Below are 18704 nucleotides of genomic sequence, written 5' to 3' on the forward strand. Positions count from 1 at the left end.
TATCCTTGAGAGCCTGTACGGCCGCTACGGTCGTGTCACTTTGGGCATTTCCTTGTTGCTTCAGCAGGAGACTTTCTTCCCGGTTTCACGGCCCCTCCAGCAGCAGGTCGCGGAAATCTATGCCCACCTGTTGGAGCTAGTTGCTCACATCACCTCGGAGTATCGTCAGGCTACACGGACCCAGCAATGGCAGACGATGAGTACTGCTGTGGACGCCGCCTTCTTCCGCTATACGAATCGGTTCATAACCCACTGGCGGCAAATTTTTGCTCATGTCCTCGAGTCTGGCACAGCCAAGCAGCACACTACCGTGGACCTCCCCGCTATCTATCAGTTCTTGGAGCTTCAGGACCGTCCGCTCCAGATGTTGCTCGAAGGTCATAGCCATTCCTTGGCTGACGGCTCATTCACCTGGTTCGAGCCCCATTTGACCACTTTTGCCATGGGACGGCGCAGCATGATGATGATCCGGGGTAATCCGGGCTGTGGAAAGAGTGCCTTGGCTCAGTGGACCGTTGAAAGACTGCAAGCGTCCTCGGAGTATGATATCTGGAATGTCATACCTATCGTCATTCGGTCGGACGTCCCAATCTCGACATTGACGCTCAGTATCCTCAAAGGAATTCTGATCCAGATGCTTGATCATTGCGTGAGCAGCCGTAAGACCCAGGACGCCATCCTCGCGGCTGTCACCGGTGCTATGGAAATGGCCACATCCGGCGCTTCCGATCCCCAGGTGGAAGGTCAGCTGTGGGCAGCCATCAGGACCGCAATCCAGTCCAACCTCCACTTCATGCTAGTGGTCGATGGGTTCGATCAAATGAAACATGCGGAGACCACTGTCAGCGCGTTCCTCGGCTTGCTTCAGGATACTGTCGCGAATACCCCATCGAAACTGATCATCTTCAGCCGACCAATGTCGACTGACCTGCTCCCTATTCGGGAGACAATTAATACGCACCAGATTGCAATGAACACAGCCACGACTCACCAGGATCTCCAAGAAGCTGTGACAGATATTATGTTGTCAGACTCCTCTTTCTCGGGGCTAGAGCCATCCCAGCGGGAATCCCTGACTACGTCTATCGTCAACCGCTCCCAAGGATGTTTCGTGTGGGCACAGCTTGCCGCTGAGGCAGTGCGCCACCAGACCACATACAATGAAATGACAACAGCTGTTCACAGAATGCCCAACACGTTAGGTGACCTTATTGACTACCACCTGCGCAATATCAACCTCAACCGTCTTGGTACGCAAAGCCTACTTGCTTGGTTAGTCGCCAGTGAGCGGCCATTGCGCATTCCAGAGGTTGAGCAGCTGTTGTCTGTTGACCTGAAGACGCTCAAGGTTTCAGCTCGTCCACCGAATGTGGAGCGTGATGTCTTCCAGCCTCTTGGGCGGCTGATCTCCGTGCGTGATGGCTTCGTTTCTTTCCGCCATCCCATGGTCCGTGAGCACCTCCAGGCTAGAGCCCAGATGCGCCAGGAACTTCCATTCTCTTTGGCAGACGCACACTACGATCTTTTGATCCGCTGCCTGGCCTGGGTGCGTCGCTCGGTATCCGACGAGATCTCTGTCTCTTGGGACAAAATGAGTGTTGAGGTCCGTGACCGCTACCTGGACGCCTATGTGCTTCTTGAATATACTGCCCGGTACTGGCTTGCCCACATGCTATCTTCTCCGATGGCCTCCTCCGACCGCGAGCTCTCATTCCCAACCGCCTTCCGGCGCTCTCTACCTGACACTGTGTTATTCGCACAGCTGGAGCTCACCAATCGTGAGTCGCAATTCAGTCGGTCAAGCATTGTTGAATTGTATCGACTGTCAGTTGGGGTCCGCCGTGTCGTGCTAGGAAGTGACTCTCCGGCAGTCCTACAAAGCCTGATCCTTAGTGCTCGGGCGTCTGAGAAGGCGCGTACATCCTGGGCCAATGATCACCTCTACCAGGCTTGGACGGTGAGCCGAAGTCAGCTTGGAACTAGCAGCAAAATTACCCAGGAGCTGGAGCAGATGCTTGTGTCCTCGCCGGCCGCCGGTCGCCTGACTGGTGGAGGAAGCAAGTCTGTCACATTGAGGGAAATGACAATGACCGGTTGGGGCAAGTCCGACATTAGCTTCCCCCAGCGGCTTCAGTATCTTGATCGACTTGTCAACATGTATCAAGAGAATAACCAGAATGATGAGGCATATAAAGTTTCCAAGGACTTTTACCGCCAGACTGTGAAGACCTACGGTGCTCACTCGTCGGAGACCATGCAAGCCGCTGAATTCCTTACGAAACACTTCGACATCGCACCTCCCGACGAGCTAGCTTTGGAATTGGCCAGCAACAAGTATGAGAACATGCTTCGCTCCATGGATGCAACCGACCCGCGCCGGGTGGCTTACTCACTCTATCTGGCTCAACTGTATGAGCAAAATGGTCAAGTGTCCAAATCCGAGACCGTGCTGTCCCGACTCTGGACAGGACTGTCGGCTCGCGAGGCTGATTCTAAAACTTCCTGGGATCAGAAGACCAAGGTTGCTTTCTACTACTCGCAGTTCCTGCGTCGTCAGGGTCAATCCGACCGGGCCACGTCCATCCTCCGTGAACTCTCGGCCGACTTGGAAGCAGAGGGCGGCGTCAAATCTCCGGAAATGCTAAAGCGGGCGGAGGAGCTGCGGGGCGAAGCGCGCGAAATGAATCTGACCGATATGGACCGCGCACTCGCGTTGGAGATGTGGAAGTACTACCAGTCATCTGGTCAAGTGTACTCTTCTCAGGCAGTGTCATTGGCCGAGTCACTTACCGAGGGTATGATTCCCAGTCAGGATGCCACCACGACTGAAACCGAATACATTATGTCGGGATTATCTCCCGAAGACCAGGAGCTTCTACCCGGCTGGATAGACAGCCTGGCCTCTGCAGGTGATACCCGCAACATGAAGTCCATAATGATGCTTTGTCACCAGTTGTCTACTCGTTGTATCCGGGAGGAGGAGTGGCGCAAGGGCTCAGACTATTCCTGGGCTGTGCTTAAGCATGCCTGGCCTGATGTCGAGGATGCCCAAACGAGGGCCAAATTCTCGTCAGATCTTTCCCCACTGATGTCCAGTCTTGCCCTCGACTACGCCTACTGTATCTTCCGTCGCTTGGATGTTAAGAGAGCCACCATTGTCTACGGCAATGCGTTTAAGGCTTCGATCACCGCGGACCAAGTTGCTGTGCCAGCCGTCACTACAGTGACGAAGACAGTGGTCGAGTTCTACGAGACCACATTCCAGTTTGACAAGGCGTTGATCCTCCTGCGACAAGTGAGCGAGTTCTTTGCCTCGCGTTTAGGTGCGCATGACAAGCATACGCTGGACAGCCGCTATTATGAGGCCGACCTCGCTTTGCGTCTGGACCGGCGTACCGAGGCAGAAGAGAGCTATCGTCATATCTACAAGGCTTGTGTCCGTGAAGGCAGGATCTCTTCTTCCGGTGTTCGCGCGGCTGTGGCTCTAGCAAACCTTTACGAGCAGGACAAGAAATGGGATGCTGCACTCGATGTCTATCGACACTTGTGGCCCACACTGGTGCACTTTGATGAAAAGGACGGCTATGACCGTGCTTTGCAGGAAGGATTGCTTCCCAAGACTTATTCTGGGTACATGGCAATTCTTGAGAGCACATCTGGTCAAGCGGGCTATGAGGAGCGTTACCAAGTCGCATCCCAGCACCAGCAGCTGTGTCGTAAGCTGTATGGACCGACCAGTCACCGTACTCGGGACGCAACCATGTATCTCGCAGCGCTCTGCGCTAGCAGCGACCGGCATAGTAGCGAGGCTATTGACTTGTACCGACAGGTGCTCAAGACCAGCGACTGGGTGTCTTCCACGGAGGCGTCACGCTCTCTGCCTGACATGACACAGCCGCTGCCCATGGACATCAAGCATCGCATGGCCCAGCTTCATTTGCGCAACAAGGATACGTCGCAACAAGCTCGTGCGTTGTATCTCGAAGAGCTGGCACTCTCCAAGCAGCAACAAGGCCTTTCCGCGCCCACCACGCTCATGTGGTTACGTGAGATTGCTCGCATGTACTCTCTACAAGATAACATCGAATCTCGTCGGAGAGGTGCCGATCTGCTGAATGAACACGTCGACGAGGTCGTCCACGTTACTGCCAACCATGACGCTCTGGTGTATCGTGCCCGCCGTCTGGCAGAGATTTACCTGGAGTGTGGATACAACACCGAGGGCTGGGCGCTTATCGACAGTTTGCACCAGCAGGTCATTCACGACACCCCCGCGGCACAGCGGAAGAATCTCGAGGAGTACCGACCGGCTTTATTCGTGGCATCTTTCGAAGAGGTCTTTGGCCGAACACGCACCTCGCGCCAGATCCTGGACGACCTGTCTAGCGAAGGCGAGGTGTACAGCGTCTTCCAGCAGAGCCTGGCTGGGCATGATCTCATGCCCACCCTTGCAGCCGGCGAGAGATTGCATCGCTTGCAGACGGACCAGAAGCGCAGCGCAGCCGCGCAGGGCACACAAAATAAGCTGTACGATTTCTTCTGCAACACGCTTTCTGTTTCTCAGCAAGCCCGGAAGAAGGATGCCGTGTATCAGTTCTATTCCTTGTGCCGGCGCGAGTCATTGCATGATGACTACAATCTCAATATTATCACCCAAACCACCAGCATGGTCCGGGATCTATGCAACCAGTCGAGATTCCAGGAAGCCACTGATGTGACTAGTGTCTTCCATTCCTTCGTCCATCTGACCGATGGACTCCGCTCGACGGAGAGCATCTTCACCGCGATCAAGCTGTGCTTGTACCTCTGCGGCTACCAGGTGAACAAGTGCACTGAGACTACCACGGCGAACGCAATGTCCCTGGAGTCGAAGACACTTCTCCAGGAGGTCATGAACAATGCACGGGATGTCCCGATGGAGTTCTCGGAACTTCCATTTGAGGAGCTCAACGATCTGGTGACAGTGCTGGGAGAACACGAGATGTTCGAAGACCTCGAGGTAAGTTATCATCCTCTTAACTCATACGGTATCCACTCTAACGAAACAGGCTATTCTCACCGATCTCTGGACCTCTCGGATTGTTCAAAAGACCTGGACGCTGCCCGCAGTTGTCTGGATTGGCCGGCGTCTGGTAGAGACTCGGTTCTGCCGAGGCCATGTCACGGCCGCCACGACGCTGGGCAAGGACATTTGCTACAACCTGCGCCAGGTCTGGGGCAACTCCGACCCCGTCACTCTCGAAATGAACAAGCTGCTCTCCGGACTGTACACGGCGTCCGGAAACAACCTTGCTGCGGCTGCTCTGCATGAGACAGCCCTGGCAGAGCTGCTGAACGACGAGACCGAGGACCAGTCAGCCGCTGTCAACGCAGTCACTCAACACCTGGAGCTCTTGCAGCGGGCACAGTCTCGTCTGGCCAAGGAAGGACAGAGTGCGGCGATCGACGCGACGGCGGCTCAGGAACGCGTGCAGCAGATCGCAACCAAGTTTGGCCTGTCATCGGCCAAGCTGGAGCAGCCTTCCACGGCGGACGATTCACTGGGCATGTGGGAGCGTCCCCGGCGGTTCAGCTTGGATGTTGGAGAGGCAGAAAAGCACTCGAACCATCTGCGTCAATCTAGCGGGTCTGCGTTGCTGACGGGCAATGCGGGAGCCAAGCGGCTTTCGATTACTGCTCTGTAAGGGGGTGAAGTATCAGATTGAGAACCAGATTGCCAATTTTTGTAATTAGGTGTTAGGGTGTTTATAGTGTTCTAGTAATGTAATAATATTGCTTCTTCTGATACCTTGATACAGTATCCCTAAGTCTCCAATCCAGCTTTTTTCGAACCTTCTTGGATACAGGCCATAGTTGTGCGGGGTATGACGGTGGCTTATAGTTAATAATTAACTAGTTAGTTAACTGTGACGGCGGCTGTTCAATACTTAGTAGAAGTTTTTGTATGTAATCCACGTTTCCTTCCCTAAATCTTACATCCACTGTCACTTTTAAGCCACCTCAATGGTTCCCACCGTCACACTACCATACTATGCGTCTAACATACCTTGCCCGCTACCCACAGCTTCAGAGATCAATGCAGCAGCACCCAACGTATCCCTAGCATATGGAGGACGAAGAATCGTTGAAATCGGAGAACATTCGGTAGTGAAGTTTGGAAAAGGCGTGAACCTTATCGAAGGAGAGAACATATTTGTTCAAGAAAAACACCAGCATCCGGGTCCCTCGTGTCTTTGCGCTTTATTCGGACCCTGCTACGGGGAAAAACTATATTATTATGGAAAGAATCCCCGGCAGAGTCTGCGTGGTTTCAAGCAATTTGGCTAGAATCATGGTCTTAGGGGGCGATCGTTTATACAATTATCGTTGGCTGGGAATCTCATACCGTAGCGAGAGACGGCATGCGTAGTAAGTGACTGTAAGATACCGGCGGCTAAAGGGAAGGGGGGGCGGGCACGGAGTACTCTGTTCCCGCAGGGGCTCGGTCGATCAGTTCTCTCTCCGAAGTAAGTTCGCAGGGTGCTCTGCTCGGTATATTCAGCAGAATGATCAGCAGCTGTTCCTCAAGAATTCGAAAGTCTTTCTGCTCTTCGCGACGACCCCGGATCCTTCACCCTCGCAGCCTTGGACACCTCCAGCCCTTGAGAGCCTTGACGACGACGGAATGTGCACGACAGTCAACAGTCGCCTCCCATGGGGATCTTTTCCGCTACACTTCCGGAAGATGGCTGTAAGTGCTTTGACATATCCGCTCAGGTGGCATTGGTCTGGCTGAACATTATGAAGCGTTAATGAACACCTGCGTTTATCGGAACGCTTCCTCGAATTTGATGTGCTTGCGCTTCAAAACATCGTTTCCACTGCATCTGGTCATTCAGTATCCGAACTCAGCTCCTTTACTAAAATATCAGAAGGTGGTTTCAACCGTGTGTTTGAGGCTACCTTCAGCGATGGAAAATGTGTTCTCGCGAGATTACCCTATCCAAGTACAGCGCCAGAGCATTACACTGTAGCAAGCGAAGCAGCGACTCTGGACTACTTGCGCCTGCATGGGCTTCACACACCAGAGGTATATGCCTGGTGCTCGACGAAAGTCAATCCAGTTGGAGCTGAGTATATTATTATGGAGAAGTTGGATGGTACTCCTCTCGGCAATAGATGGTTTTCATTGACCCCAAAGGACCAGTATAAGATAATGACACAAATAGTTGAATGGGAGACGCGCTTGATGTCGTTGAAGTTCCCTGCCTCGGGGAGTCTCTACTATTTGAAGGATATTCCATCCGAAAAGAGGACAAGGCTAGAGGATCCGAGCAGCATGGCGTTCTGCATAGGGCCAATAGCCCATTATAGTTGGTGGCATGACGAGAGGGGCATTATGGATATTGACCGCGGACCTTGTGGGTGAATATACCAAGTATCATACGACTCACAACACTAACTTCAACGGGAGAAAAAGGGCCATCACCAATCGACATTTTCCGAGCAGCTGGTGAACGTGAACTGACCTGGGCTAAAGCCTATGCAAAGCCTCGCTTGCCCTATGAGCGGCTTTATAGGGAAATCTACAAATTTAAATGTGTCTCACCCGATAGTCACATGGCAGATCTTGTCAGTTACCTTAAGGTGGTACCCAGTCTAGACCATACCAACAAGTTATCCTTGGATCGACCAGTGATGCGCCACCCCGACCTGTAGCCGAATAATATTCTCGTGTCTGACAAGAACGACATTATTGGACTTGTAGATTGGCAGCACTGCTCAATTCTTCCTCTGGGCATTGTTGCCGGAATTCCAGCTCATTTCCAGAACTATGGCGATCCAGAGTCAGAAATGCTCAGACAACCTCAGCTTAACCTGCCCTCTGATTACGATTCCATGTCACCGTCCAAGCAGACTTCGATCAAAGAAATTCATCGCAGAAGAGTGGTTCATTTCCTGTACGCCGCATTGACTAAAAGACTAAATCAAGATCATTATGATGCTCTCTTCGACCAGTCTGTTATACTCCGCCAACGCCTTTTCAAGAGTGCCGGTACACCCTGGGAAGGGGACTCGGTCTCATTGCGAGCTGAGCTCATTCGCTCGATATCGAACTGGTCAGCCATTGTCCAGACTACTGATATTGCTCCTCCGGTAGAGTATCCAGAAGATGTTGTCCGGGAGACCTTTGACTTAGACATGCAGCAAAAAGAAGCCGATGTGGCAATGGAACAGATGCGACATGCTTTAGGTGTCGATGTTTTGGGCTGGGTACCAAATGAAGGTTATGAGGCTGCGAGAAGACTGGCATGTGACATGAAGGTTCAAATGCTTGAAGCGGCAGAGACTCCTGATGAGGTTATTGCTATCCGAGATCATTTCCCTTTTGATGATTTTGACGAAAGGAGTTAATGCAGTTCTTGAGGAATGGGTGAGGTTTGATGATGAATGCTCGCCACAGCACCAGTAGGCCCGACGATTTATCCCGAGCTGCCTACTTTGAAAGCATAGATCGGGGGCAGCTTAAGTGTCTTGGTCCAAATTGTCACCATAATGTATAGATCCTAAATGTAGGATAATACGACAGATGATGGTTCGACCCAAAGAGAGGCTAAGCCTCTAAAAGTGGCCCCGTCGTCCAGCAGGAGTGGGGTGGGGATAGAAAAATAGCAAAAAAATAATGACCAGTCTGGGGCTCGATCCCAGGACCTTATCGGTGTTAACGATACGTGATAACCAACTACACCAACCAGCCATTGCTTGAAAGAGCTGGGATTATTTGAAATTATATTCCTAAAATAATGTTCGACAATGGCATTGTGATTCTAAGTAAATCTTCAGGTCATATATGTGGATCGTCCCTTCCTTTCAAAGCTTACAAGCACAAGCTCAACCTTAATCTATATCCACTCGCACTTCCCGCTCCCTCATGCGCTGTACTGATTCCCAGTACTACTTAGTCTGCAGACCAGCTTACAGTCTGGCCTCTGACCACGGTCGCGGCACGTGTTTTGTTGTCTACCTGGGTGGCCTTCGGAAGAACTCCGCAAGCATCAATGACTTTGGGCCACGTCTCGATGTCATCAGACCTTCTCAACATTATTGAGATCTGGGGCTCGTATCTGTTTAGTTTATCTCTGGCATTCAACTTGTGTCTCACAGCAAAATTAAGTAGTATCTGGCTCCAGTCCTGCGTTCAACAAACCAGCGGGCTCTGGATTATATATCTCCGCCTACAGCTGGTAACCGCCCAACAGTTATCACTGAACACAACTGGATCATCGAGTCCTCTCAAGCAGGCTACCACTAGTACTCTTAAGTACTAGTGCATGTAATACCATTACGACGACCATGCAGGATGTTCACAACATGTCTTCTACCAGAAAACGTGCGTAACTTCCAACTACCACAAAAAATAATCATGTGCTGACGTGATACTACGACTCATTAATTAACTAGTTAGTTAGTGATTACCTTCACTAGAACCACGCTAAAGCAGCCTTGCTTTGTCCAGATCCCGTGAGACTTTTTCCCCCACCTCGTGTAATAAAAACATGACATGGGCTGAGAGGAGGTGAATTGCGGGGAGATCTAAATAGACGATTCGCACCCCTGGAAACCTATATTATGTCCATCTATTATCGTCGGATTTCATAACAGTTCCTGCGCGGCCTATGCAGTGGCTAAATTACCATCTCGATAAATCCTGTTCCCTGTCGGTCTGCATGGCCCGGTCACTAGTGCTACTAAGCACCCGGTTACCCTCTAGCCAAACAGATTAATCGACACCCGCTAGTGGTATTTAGGCCCCCTCTGGCTCCCGCCCCTTCTTCCCTGCGTACTATTCGAAAGCAATTCCAGAAAATCCCACCCTAGTCGTTGTTCAACAATGGCCCAGGTGCAGCTCATCTTATCCAGCAAACACCGGAAGAGCGCCGGGAAGAGATCTAGGACAGGTTGTCGTACCTGCCGGTAAGGAGGGGAAGCAGTACATGGAAACTGATGGCACGAGACACTAGCACTAACCGAGGACTTTCCATGCCCAGAATCCGACGGATCAAATGCGATGAATCGCCAGGACAATGCAACAACTGCGTCTCTGCTAACTGGACGTGCGACGGATACGATGCGTACCGGTTGCCGCAGCGCCGAGGTCTACAGGATATAGGCACTCGGCTGGGTTGGATGATGACGTCGGATGAACACCGTTGTTATTCCTATTTTCAATATCGTTCCGTTACGAATCTGGCCGGGTTCTTCGACTCCCCACTCTGGCAGCAGTTGGCCCTACAGATGTCTCGCACTGATCCGGCTGTATTTCATGCGGTGAATATGTTGAGTGCTGCGCACCAGGAGTCGGAATTGCATAATATGCAGATTTCTGCACGGTCACGCATTGGGAGCCAGCAGTATTACTTTTCTCTTCAGCAGTCCACGCGGGCCATCGCGCTCCTGAACCAGCGCCGGAACTCCCAGGATCCCCAGCTGCGCCAAACCATCCTCCTGTGCTGTCTGCTCTTTGTTCTATTCGATGTGCTTGTCGCGCAGTATGACAGTGCGTTCACGCATTTACACGGCGGTCTCCGTATTCTAAAAGAACTCGAAATCCAAGGGAAGCTGGAGTCGGAGGTTGAGCCATCAATAGTTGCCGCATTTCGCCGCCTGGATACACAGGCCTCTCTCTATGATACTCGGTTTCCGATCCTAAGCCTGGAGTATGGGAATCAATCCCCGCTTAAGTTGTTCGAAGCACCAACAGGCGGCTTTACTAGCCTTAGCCAGGTACGAGAGAAAATCACAGTTCTATTCACAGCGGGTATACCCTTGGTTGCAAGGAGCTGGAGCCTGAACGGTTCCAACATGGAGACCAACTACGAGTCACTCTACCAAAGTCAACGGCGATTGCTAGATGCTTTCGCTGAGTTTGACCTACATTTCACGTCTTTCCGCGTGACAAAATATCATCAGTTAAGCGAGAAGGAGCAATTGGGAGCAGATATCACCTACTTGCTTTACCTTGGTCACACTCTCACACTCAAAACTGTGTTAATTCGTGGACCAGTGCCAGAGTCTCTGGTTCCGGAATTCCTTGCGCTACTTCAGGCCCATGAAGACATGATCGAGAAGCTCAAGTCCGTCTCGGGCCTTGTAATGGACCACGTCATGATTGCCCACATGTACCTTGTGGCCACACAATGCCCAGACGTGGGGATTCGCATACGCGCTATTCGTCTTTTGCGGTCATGGCCACATTACGAGGGCCTTCACAGCTCCAATGTCACTGCTCTGATGGCGTTGGGTGCGCTCAAAAGGGACTTTCCCAATGAAGACAAGGCCTTGTCGATGTTGCAGACGACTGACGCGGAGAATGAATTTCTCGTCGACTCCTTGGAGTCTATCAAGAATGGCGTGGGAGAACCTACAATTCCGCTTTTCAGGATGTCTGAGTTGCCGTCACGCCCATGATCATGTAGTGAGCGATAAGCGTGGACTGCGGATACGCATTCGTAGCTTCCACTCCAGTCAAAGCCGACGTTATCCATCACCACACGTCTCGAGCATATTTGTAGCACAGAGCGATTCCGAGAACAGGAATAAGCCGGGGCCAATCTGACGCGCTTGGATCCTGCCATAGGGTATTCCCGAGAAGTCCGAGGGAGCCCGAGGGTCTTCTCCATAAGCCCGAGTTGCAGATCTGCTGCCAGCCCTCACAACTGACTTGAATGGACCGGATACACGAGATGACCTCCCTAGTGTCTGACCCTACGCCTTCAGTATCATTCCCCTCATGAAAGCGCAGCCCTATCCGCCCTGGCGGATACATTTTCTCGACAGAGAAATCATGTGGTACGCTGTCTAGCTCCGCTCGGAGCTAGTTGCAACGATGCTAAGCCCGAAAATTATCCCCACTATCACTCACGGCCGAGTCTGCAGTGGGTCACCTTGTCTGCGATTAGGTTTCTGGGCAATTCTTAAGCTCATCAAGCCGCCCTCCACCCAACACATACTGATTTCTTTCCTTGTCGTCACTCCTCACTGCAAACACAGTCACAATGCCCATTCAATTCTCCTTTGCTGCCCCTTGCTACGACCGCATGGTCCCGCTCGCGACCGGCGAAGTTCGCCCCGCGGGACTTGATCTGAACTATGTCGAAGTCCAGCATCCCCGCGACGTGTTTGACCGTATGGTCCGCAACGGCGAGTTCGACGCCTCCGAACTCTCCAGTAGCGAATTTATTACCCGCCACGTCGCCGGCGATCGCACCTTTACTGCTGTCCCCGCCTTCCCGCTCCGTACCTTTCGTCACGGATACATCGTCGTCAACGCTGACCGCATCAAGTCCCCCGCAGACTTGTCGGGGAAGCGCATCGGTGTGCAACTATATACTATGACCGCTGCTGTATGGATTCGCGGTCTACTAATGCACGAGTACGGCGTGGATCTGTCGAGCATCACCTGGATAGAGGGGCGGATGGACGCGCCCGGGGCTCATGGCAAGCCATCTGTCCTGATTCGGAGAGAAGGGGGCAAGCCTCTGGCCAACATTGAAAAGAACAACAGCGGGAAATCTTTAAACCAGCTGCTGGTAGACGGCGAGATCGATGCGACCATCGGCGCGGAGGTCCCATCCTGTCTGTGGGACAACGAGAAAGCACCTCATATCCAGCGCCTGTTCCCTAATTATAAGGAGGCCGAAAAGGAATACTACCGGAAGACGGGTATCTTCCCGATCATGCACCTGGTCGCTATCCGAAGGGAAGTGTACGACCAGCACAAGTGGATCGCTACTAGCTTGTTTCAGGCGCTGAATGAGTCGAAGGAGTTGGTCCGCAAGAGAACCTACATGCCTGGTATGATCCGATGTATGTTGCCGTGGCTGCGGGAGGCACTGGAAGAAACTGTCGAGGTGTTCGGGGAAGATTGCTGGCCGTATGGGATTGAGAAGAACCGTAAGACTTTGGAGGCGCTGGTGCAGTACCTGTATGAACAGGGGATGATCGAAAGGGTGGTTCCGGTTGACGAACTGTTTGCGCCGGTTCAGGAGGCGCCGTTTGTGATTCACTAGTACCTTAATCGTTGCCATCACTCTGTGTAGCCTGAGCTCGGTGCAATAGAGACTCTTATTAGCAGCTCCCAGGTACTTTTGAACCCCTAGAACTACACCTAGTAGTGTTGACATCTCTCGTCTCGCAATATCAATTATTCTTCTTTTCGCGCATTGTGATCAAGGACCGACGACCACAGGATAGGCGACCCTGGCGTAACAGATCCACTAAAAGGGATGTATATCCTCCTCCAGCATAACCCGGAGTTCGTGCTTTACATCTCCAAGAAAGTACGAAATACGCGCCTGGCGCTGATCCTCTTCGACTGTCATGAATATACCTCGCAAGGATGGCTCATTGTGAACATCGGCCGGTGTTCCACTCGCATCCACATTGAATTTATTCAATGCCTCCACTTTCATAGTATGAACCGCCAGCTGCGCACACAAGTTGGAATCCCAGGTCCCCTCGCGATGAGGCCAAGAACAAAGCATCTCAATTGCGCGCCACCGAACATTGTAATCACGGCAGCCTGTCGCCACGAGAGTCAGAGGTGGAATGATGCCCATGTCAAAGCAAACACTCGGGCGCTCTGGGAATGTGTGCATGATTGCAGCCGCTAAAGATAGGATATTTTCGAATTCGGGCGTGTACTGATCAAGTACCGGCTCGTTTCCGTCTAAAAGGCAGGTTTGGAGGGTGAGGGTTGCGGCTCGCTGGTGAAGGTGGACAACGTCGGCTCCTCGTCGCTCTTTCGGGCTCATCTGAGGGTATGCGTCGGTTCGAAATGTATCGAATGCTCGTGCAAATGTGTCTATCTGTAGACAGAGTTCGAGCTGCTCCTTGTATAGTGTTTCGTAGTCCGATGCGATCTGACTGTGGGTTGAGCCCCATGCCTTTGCTGTGAACTCAAGAACAGTGCCCATCACGCGATCGAAAGCTCGACGCGCCTCTGCAAGAGTATGAAAATGAAAAACGGAGGACTTCCCATTCCCTAGCTGGATATGGTCCTGCTTACCGGTAAACCAGATCGGTCCTCCTACGCCGAACTGGGTAGACTGGACGTCCAAGTGCGCAAATGCCTCGACAAGACACCACTCGACCGGAGGCTTAGACATTGCCACCGAATCAAGCTGTCTATGGGCGCCTAGATTTTTCAAGATGTGTATACCACCATGCAGATGTCTAAAAGCGTTATCGTACCGACCGCGCAGCAATTCAGACAACGTGAAAAGCAAGCAGCACAGCAGAGTGACCTCTCTCAGACGGGGATCCTGCGATGTCCGTCGCGCATTGAGCAAGACGATGGAGCGTCCCGCCTGTTCCAAAGCGAAGCGATGCCAAGTATTGTCCAAGTCCTCCCTAGCAAGCGGCATGCCTTTCTTCTCGGCATCCTGGTGGATGGCGCTCAATGCGATAGCTGCGTGGTATACAGCGGGCTCTGCATGACTCAACTGGAGGACCAGTTTCTGCCATAGCGACGAGTCAAACCATCCTAAAAACGCGGGCATGGATCGATGCTGAAAATAGGCGAACGCTCGTTGCTCGTCGGAATTCATCACCCAGTGGATCCCATTCGCGAGTGAGGCGGGCACTGTTATCCCCACCACTGCTTTTCCGGGTCTCCTCACCTCGCGGGGTAAGCGGTGGAGCTCATATCCATCGCAGGTTCGACCCGTAGATGTACAATTGATGCAGGCGCCTGGGGTTTCATCGCATTTCTTATGGCGGGCACTAAAGAGCGCGGGTTTGTTAGCAGAGTATCTATGGTAGTGTCGTGCAGGCTGAACTCACCGACAGGTACGACATCCAGTCTTGGACCTTCTTCCCCCAGCTCTCTTGCGGGTGGATGCTGGGGGTGTTGTGATTTCGGATGATCCCGGAGTGTCGAGGAGCATAGGTCGAGCTGCCAGTAGAATTGAAAATGATTAGCCTGGAGACAAAAGAAATTAGATTAGTTGCGTGTGTGCTGCGTGAGACGCGATAAGCACGAGATTACGGGGCTTAAGCGTGGAGCCCACGTGGCTGGCGCCTGAGATACGAGGCAGCAGCGTCATCCTTCCAACTGAGGGTTTCTCCAGTTTGATAGGCAGCAACATGTTGAAGAGTAGGCAGTAGTATAGCAAAGATTTACTTCTGGCCTTTCTCTGACTATTGCGGCTTTATCCATGAGTCTTTAGTGGGTGTTGTTGGACCTGCGCTGCGCATCCGGTAACTATGGGCGCGGGATAAGAGACGTGATGACAACCTAATAGGAAGTATCGGTACGCGTGACGCTCCTAATACTCAAGGACCTATCAATCACCCCAGACTGGCAAGTCCAACCACAGAACCACACCCTGGAACCGAGTCCGTGGAACATGTCATCGATCCCGGCCGTATATCCGAACCCCGCATATCCGAGGACTTCATCCGCGATCAACTGCCGTGGGGCTCGGCGGTGGTGCCTCGGTGCCTGCGTCAGGCTGACCTTCTCTTATCTGATCTTCTTAAGGCTGGTGGTTCGTAGGGGGGATTCTGATTCTTAGAATCCTCTGCTTTCCAGCCAATTCAGATATTTCACAAAAAATGGCTCTTGCTGAGACTACCCCCACGGTCGAGATGGCCCTTAGTTTCGAAGCCATACACACCATCCGCTCTTATGGCGCCCTTGCTCTCTCAAACTTTCACACAAACTGACTCACAACACCAAGATCCATATCCGAAAGAACTGCCCAACGGCAAGATAGATACCAAGTACACGGCAATGTGGACCACCGGAAATATCGGAGTGACGCCACTGTCACCCGGACCCAATCCGTGGTGGATGCTCTCTCGGAGATACTCTATCAGGAAACCGGGAGATCAGATAAGGAATATGCCGAACCCCCCTGGCGACAATCCCCCACTTTGCCTCCGGGGCTAAGCCTTCTGCCGCCCTTATATAGTCGTGCTCTTGCTCGCTCGGTCGCGCCTTTATCATGTTTCTACCTTCAGACAGACCTCTACCTTCATTGATTTCATTGATTGTTATCACTGTAACCATAGCATTGATTATCTCGTCCATTGCTCCAAGAATAATTCAAGATCGCACCGAAAACTCCAACAGAATGGCCGCATCTTCGCTGAAGAATGTCATCGTCGTGGGCGGTTCCTATGTCGGAAAGGTAATTCCACGCGCAACTCTCAGTTGTAAATGCAGAAGCATGACTGACAGCAAGTTCAGGGAGTCGCACAGGAGCTTGCGCGGGTTGTGCCCAACACGCATAGAGTATGTCCTACCCACTGCCCAGCTATCCTGGTCACCAGACTAACCTACGTCCGCAGGTCCTCCTGATCGAACCCCACAGTCACTTCCACCACCTCTTCGCATTTGTATGTGACAACACCGTCCTACTGGCCCATATATCGCTATAGACACAAACTAATCCGCACCCCAGCCCCGATTCGCCGTCGTCCCTGGCCACGAACAAAAGGCCTTCATTCCCTACTCCCGCCTCTACTCCTCCGCCCCCAACGCCACACAACATGCAGTCGTCCAGGCGCGCGTTCTCTCCGTACAGCCCCAACACGTCAATCTCGATCGTGACTGGCAAGGCCTGAAGCAGATTCCATTCGAGTACCTCGTTGTTGCGACAGGCACGCGTCTCGCCCAGCCTGCAGCCATGACAGACGACGACAAGCCGTCCTCCGTTGTCTACCTCCAAAAACACCAAGCCGACGTCAAGAAAGCCAAGTCTGTAGTAATCGTGGGCGGTGGAGCCGTCGGCGTGCAGATGGCCACCGACATGAAGGAATTATACCCAGAGAAGGAAATTACCGTGGTGCAGTCGCGCGACCAATTGATGCCCCAATTCCACCGTGGTCTGCATGAAATCGTTAAGAAGCGCTTCGAAGAGCTCGGTATCAAGTTAGTTTCACTTCTCCCCCTTATCTATCAGATCATCCCAACTAATCTACTTCAGCCTGGTTACCGGCGCCCGCATCGTCGTCCCCGAAACCGGCTTCCCTAACAACGGCACGCCCTTCACCGTCCAACTGAACAACGGCACCGAACTCACAACCGAGTTCGTCATCCTTGCCACGGGCCAAAAACCCAACAACGACCTGATCAAGACTCTCCATGCTTCTTCTCCCGATTCTCTCATCAACCCTGACAACGGCTTCATTCGTATCCGTCCCACCATGCAATTCCAGGACCCGAAGTACCCGAACCTCTTTGCGCTGGGCGATATCGCTGATACTGGCTTGCGCAAGGCCGCAAGACCCGGCGGTCCCCAGGCCGCGACCGTGGCGAAGAATATCCAGGCGATGATTGAGGGGAAGAAGCCGGAGGAGGCGTTCCCGCCGTTCCCGACGGCGATTCATATTACGTTGGGATTGGTAAGATTTTTTTTTTTTTTTTTTTTTTTTTTGTTTTATTTATTTGTCTTCGCGATATGGAGGGATGCTAATGGTCTGGTTGTACAGAAATATAACATTGTTTTCCGGAATCCTAACCCAGCCGAGGGTCAGAATGAGCCTGTTGTTAAGGAGTCTTGGGAGTAAGTTCCTCAAATTCTGAAGCTGTTTTATATTGTTGTGGAATGTAAGCTAACAATTTGACAGCTCGCAAGAAGACATGGGTGTTGATCGCTGGTGGCAGCGTATGGGATTTGAGGAAAGCGGCGCCCCTCAATACCATCTGTAAAGCGGATGCATACCCTTATTGTTTATGATACCATTTTATGTAGATTTGATAGACCTTTCATAGAGGATATGATACCGTTAGTAACGATCATATTGGTTATTAATTGAACAAATGATTCAAAATATGAATGACACATTTTGCAGTATTATATGAACGGTCATAGTACATGCAACTGATGATACAAGATGAAAACAGATCCGATAACAAATTCATCCACTTTTCTCAAGGTATGTTATAGTCGACCCCCAAATTAGAGATACATTAGAAATTAAACGTTCCAGTATAAGCCTGTACACTTATACTCAAACATATCCGTGAAAGAGTGACTTTGGTCGGAAAGTAGGTTTGCCATCTAGGCGTGGAAAGGGCGAGGGTGGTGGGGGTCCTTGAAGCAAGAAGGAACGTTCTGCTCGTAGTCGCATGCGCTAATCTTGGGGTTGAAGGCAGTGCCAGCACCGCACACCTTGTGGGCGGGCTCAGTGCCCGGGATGCACTGGTAGAAATGGTGGCAGTCGGCGGGATCGGGCCAGACAGCGCTGCTCTCGCAGGCGTGGGCCGCAGCGCTGTTGACGAGGAGGGAGCTGATGAAGACAGCAAGAGCCTGGTAGGTGAAGCGCATTTTGGGTGGATGTCTGGAACTGGTTAGTTGTGGGATGGATGAATCAGGAATGGTGTCTAACTCACGGTTTCCTGTGGATAGGTTAGTAAAAGAGTGATTGGATTTGGTGGTTGATGGCTGTTGTGCTCTGGTTAATGAAGATGAAAAACAGCAGGTCAACACCTCGTATTTATACCTGAGATGGCTCCTTCGGCGTCTGCTTGTGTTTATAGTAGGATCACGTACGGAATGATAACTTTCATGAAGAAAGGGATGAGCCAGTGTAGTATCTACTGGTCTTGTCAAATTGACCAAGATGAATTCCCCACACGGTATCACCCTACCACATGCGGGTAATGCAAGGGATGCACCATTTCGACCAACTAATGGGCCCAATGTTGTCACAAG

The 18704-nt window shown here is 51.9% G+C and overlaps 7 protein-coding genes and 1 non-coding gene across 8 annotated transcripts; 5 read left to right on the top strand and 3 right to left on the bottom strand.

Moving 5' to 3' along the window:
* Nucleotides 1-196: 196 nt before the first annotated feature.
* Nucleotides 197-5684, top strand: An15g07300 (uncharacterized protein; the record flags this gene model as incomplete). The annotated part of the gene is made up of 3 exons (XM_059744807.1): nt 197-2909; nt 3000-4999; nt 5049-5684. The coding sequence occupies 3 exons, from the start codon at nt 197-199 to the stop codon at nt 5682-5684; spliced, it is 5349 nt and encodes a 1782-aa protein (XP_059605583.1).
* A 319-nt stretch (nt 5685-6003) lies between these two features.
* Nucleotides 6004-8394, top strand: An15g07310 (uncharacterized protein; the record flags this gene model as incomplete). Its single annotated transcript, XM_059744808.1, has 5 exons — nt 6004-6220; nt 6519-6756; nt 6787-7400; nt 7460-7611; nt 7699-8394. The coding sequence occupies 5 exons, from the start codon at nt 6004-6006 to the stop codon at nt 8392-8394; spliced, it is 1917 nt and encodes a 638-aa protein (XP_059605584.1).
* Nucleotides 8395-8663: 269 nt separating this feature from the next.
* On the bottom strand, nt 8664-8737 carry tRNA-Val (AAC). Its single transcript has one exon. It is a non-coding gene; the product is annotated as a tRNA-Val (tRNA).
* Nucleotides 8738-9871: 1134 nt separating this feature from the next.
* On the top strand, nt 9872-11448 carry An15g07330 (uncharacterized protein; the record flags this gene model as incomplete). Its single annotated transcript, XM_059744809.1, has 2 exons — nt 9872-9954; nt 10002-11448. The coding sequence occupies 2 exons, from the start codon at nt 9872-9874 to the stop codon at nt 11446-11448; spliced, it is 1530 nt and encodes a 509-aa protein (XP_059605585.1).
* Nucleotides 11449-12035: 587 nt separating this feature from the next.
* Nucleotides 12036-13049, top strand: An15g07340 (uncharacterized protein; the record flags this gene model as incomplete). Its single annotated transcript, XM_059744810.1, has 1 exon — nt 12036-13049. The coding sequence occupies one exon, from the start codon at nt 12036-12038 to the stop codon at nt 13047-13049; it is 1014 nt and encodes a 337-aa protein (XP_059605586.1).
* A 207-nt stretch (nt 13050-13256) lies between these two features.
* Nucleotides 13257-15128, bottom strand: An15g07350 (uncharacterized protein; the record flags this gene model as incomplete). The annotated part of the gene is made up of 3 exons (XM_059744811.1): nt 13257-14793; nt 14824-14935; nt 15029-15128. 3 exons carry the CDS (start codon nt 15126-15128, stop codon nt 13257-13259), a joined length of 1749 nt encoding a protein of 582 aa, XP_059605587.1.
* An 861-nt stretch (nt 15129-15989) lies between these two features.
* On the top strand, nt 15990-17698 carry An15g07360 (uncharacterized protein; the record flags this gene model as incomplete). The annotated part of the gene is made up of 7 exons (XM_001397225.3): nt 15990-16175; nt 16235-16279; nt 16336-16383; nt 16449-16918; nt 16974-17391; nt 17479-17552; nt 17617-17698. 7 exons carry the CDS (start codon nt 15990-15992, stop codon nt 17696-17698), a joined length of 1323 nt encoding a protein of 440 aa, XP_001397262.3.
* Nucleotides 17699-18050: 352 nt separating this feature from the next.
* An15g07370 (uncharacterized protein) lies at nt 18051-18317 on the bottom strand (the record flags this gene model as incomplete). The annotated part of the gene is made up of 1 exon (XM_001397226.1): nt 18051-18317. One exon carries the CDS (start codon nt 18315-18317, stop codon nt 18051-18053), a length of 267 nt encoding a protein of 88 aa, XP_001397263.1.
* Between the last annotated feature and the right edge of the window lie 387 nt (nt 18318-18704).

Source organism: Aspergillus niger (assembly GCF_000002855.4).
Source record: "Aspergillus niger supercontig An15".
Taxonomy (NCBI): domain Eukaryota; kingdom Fungi; phylum Ascomycota; class Eurotiomycetes; order Eurotiales; family Aspergillaceae; genus Aspergillus; species Aspergillus niger.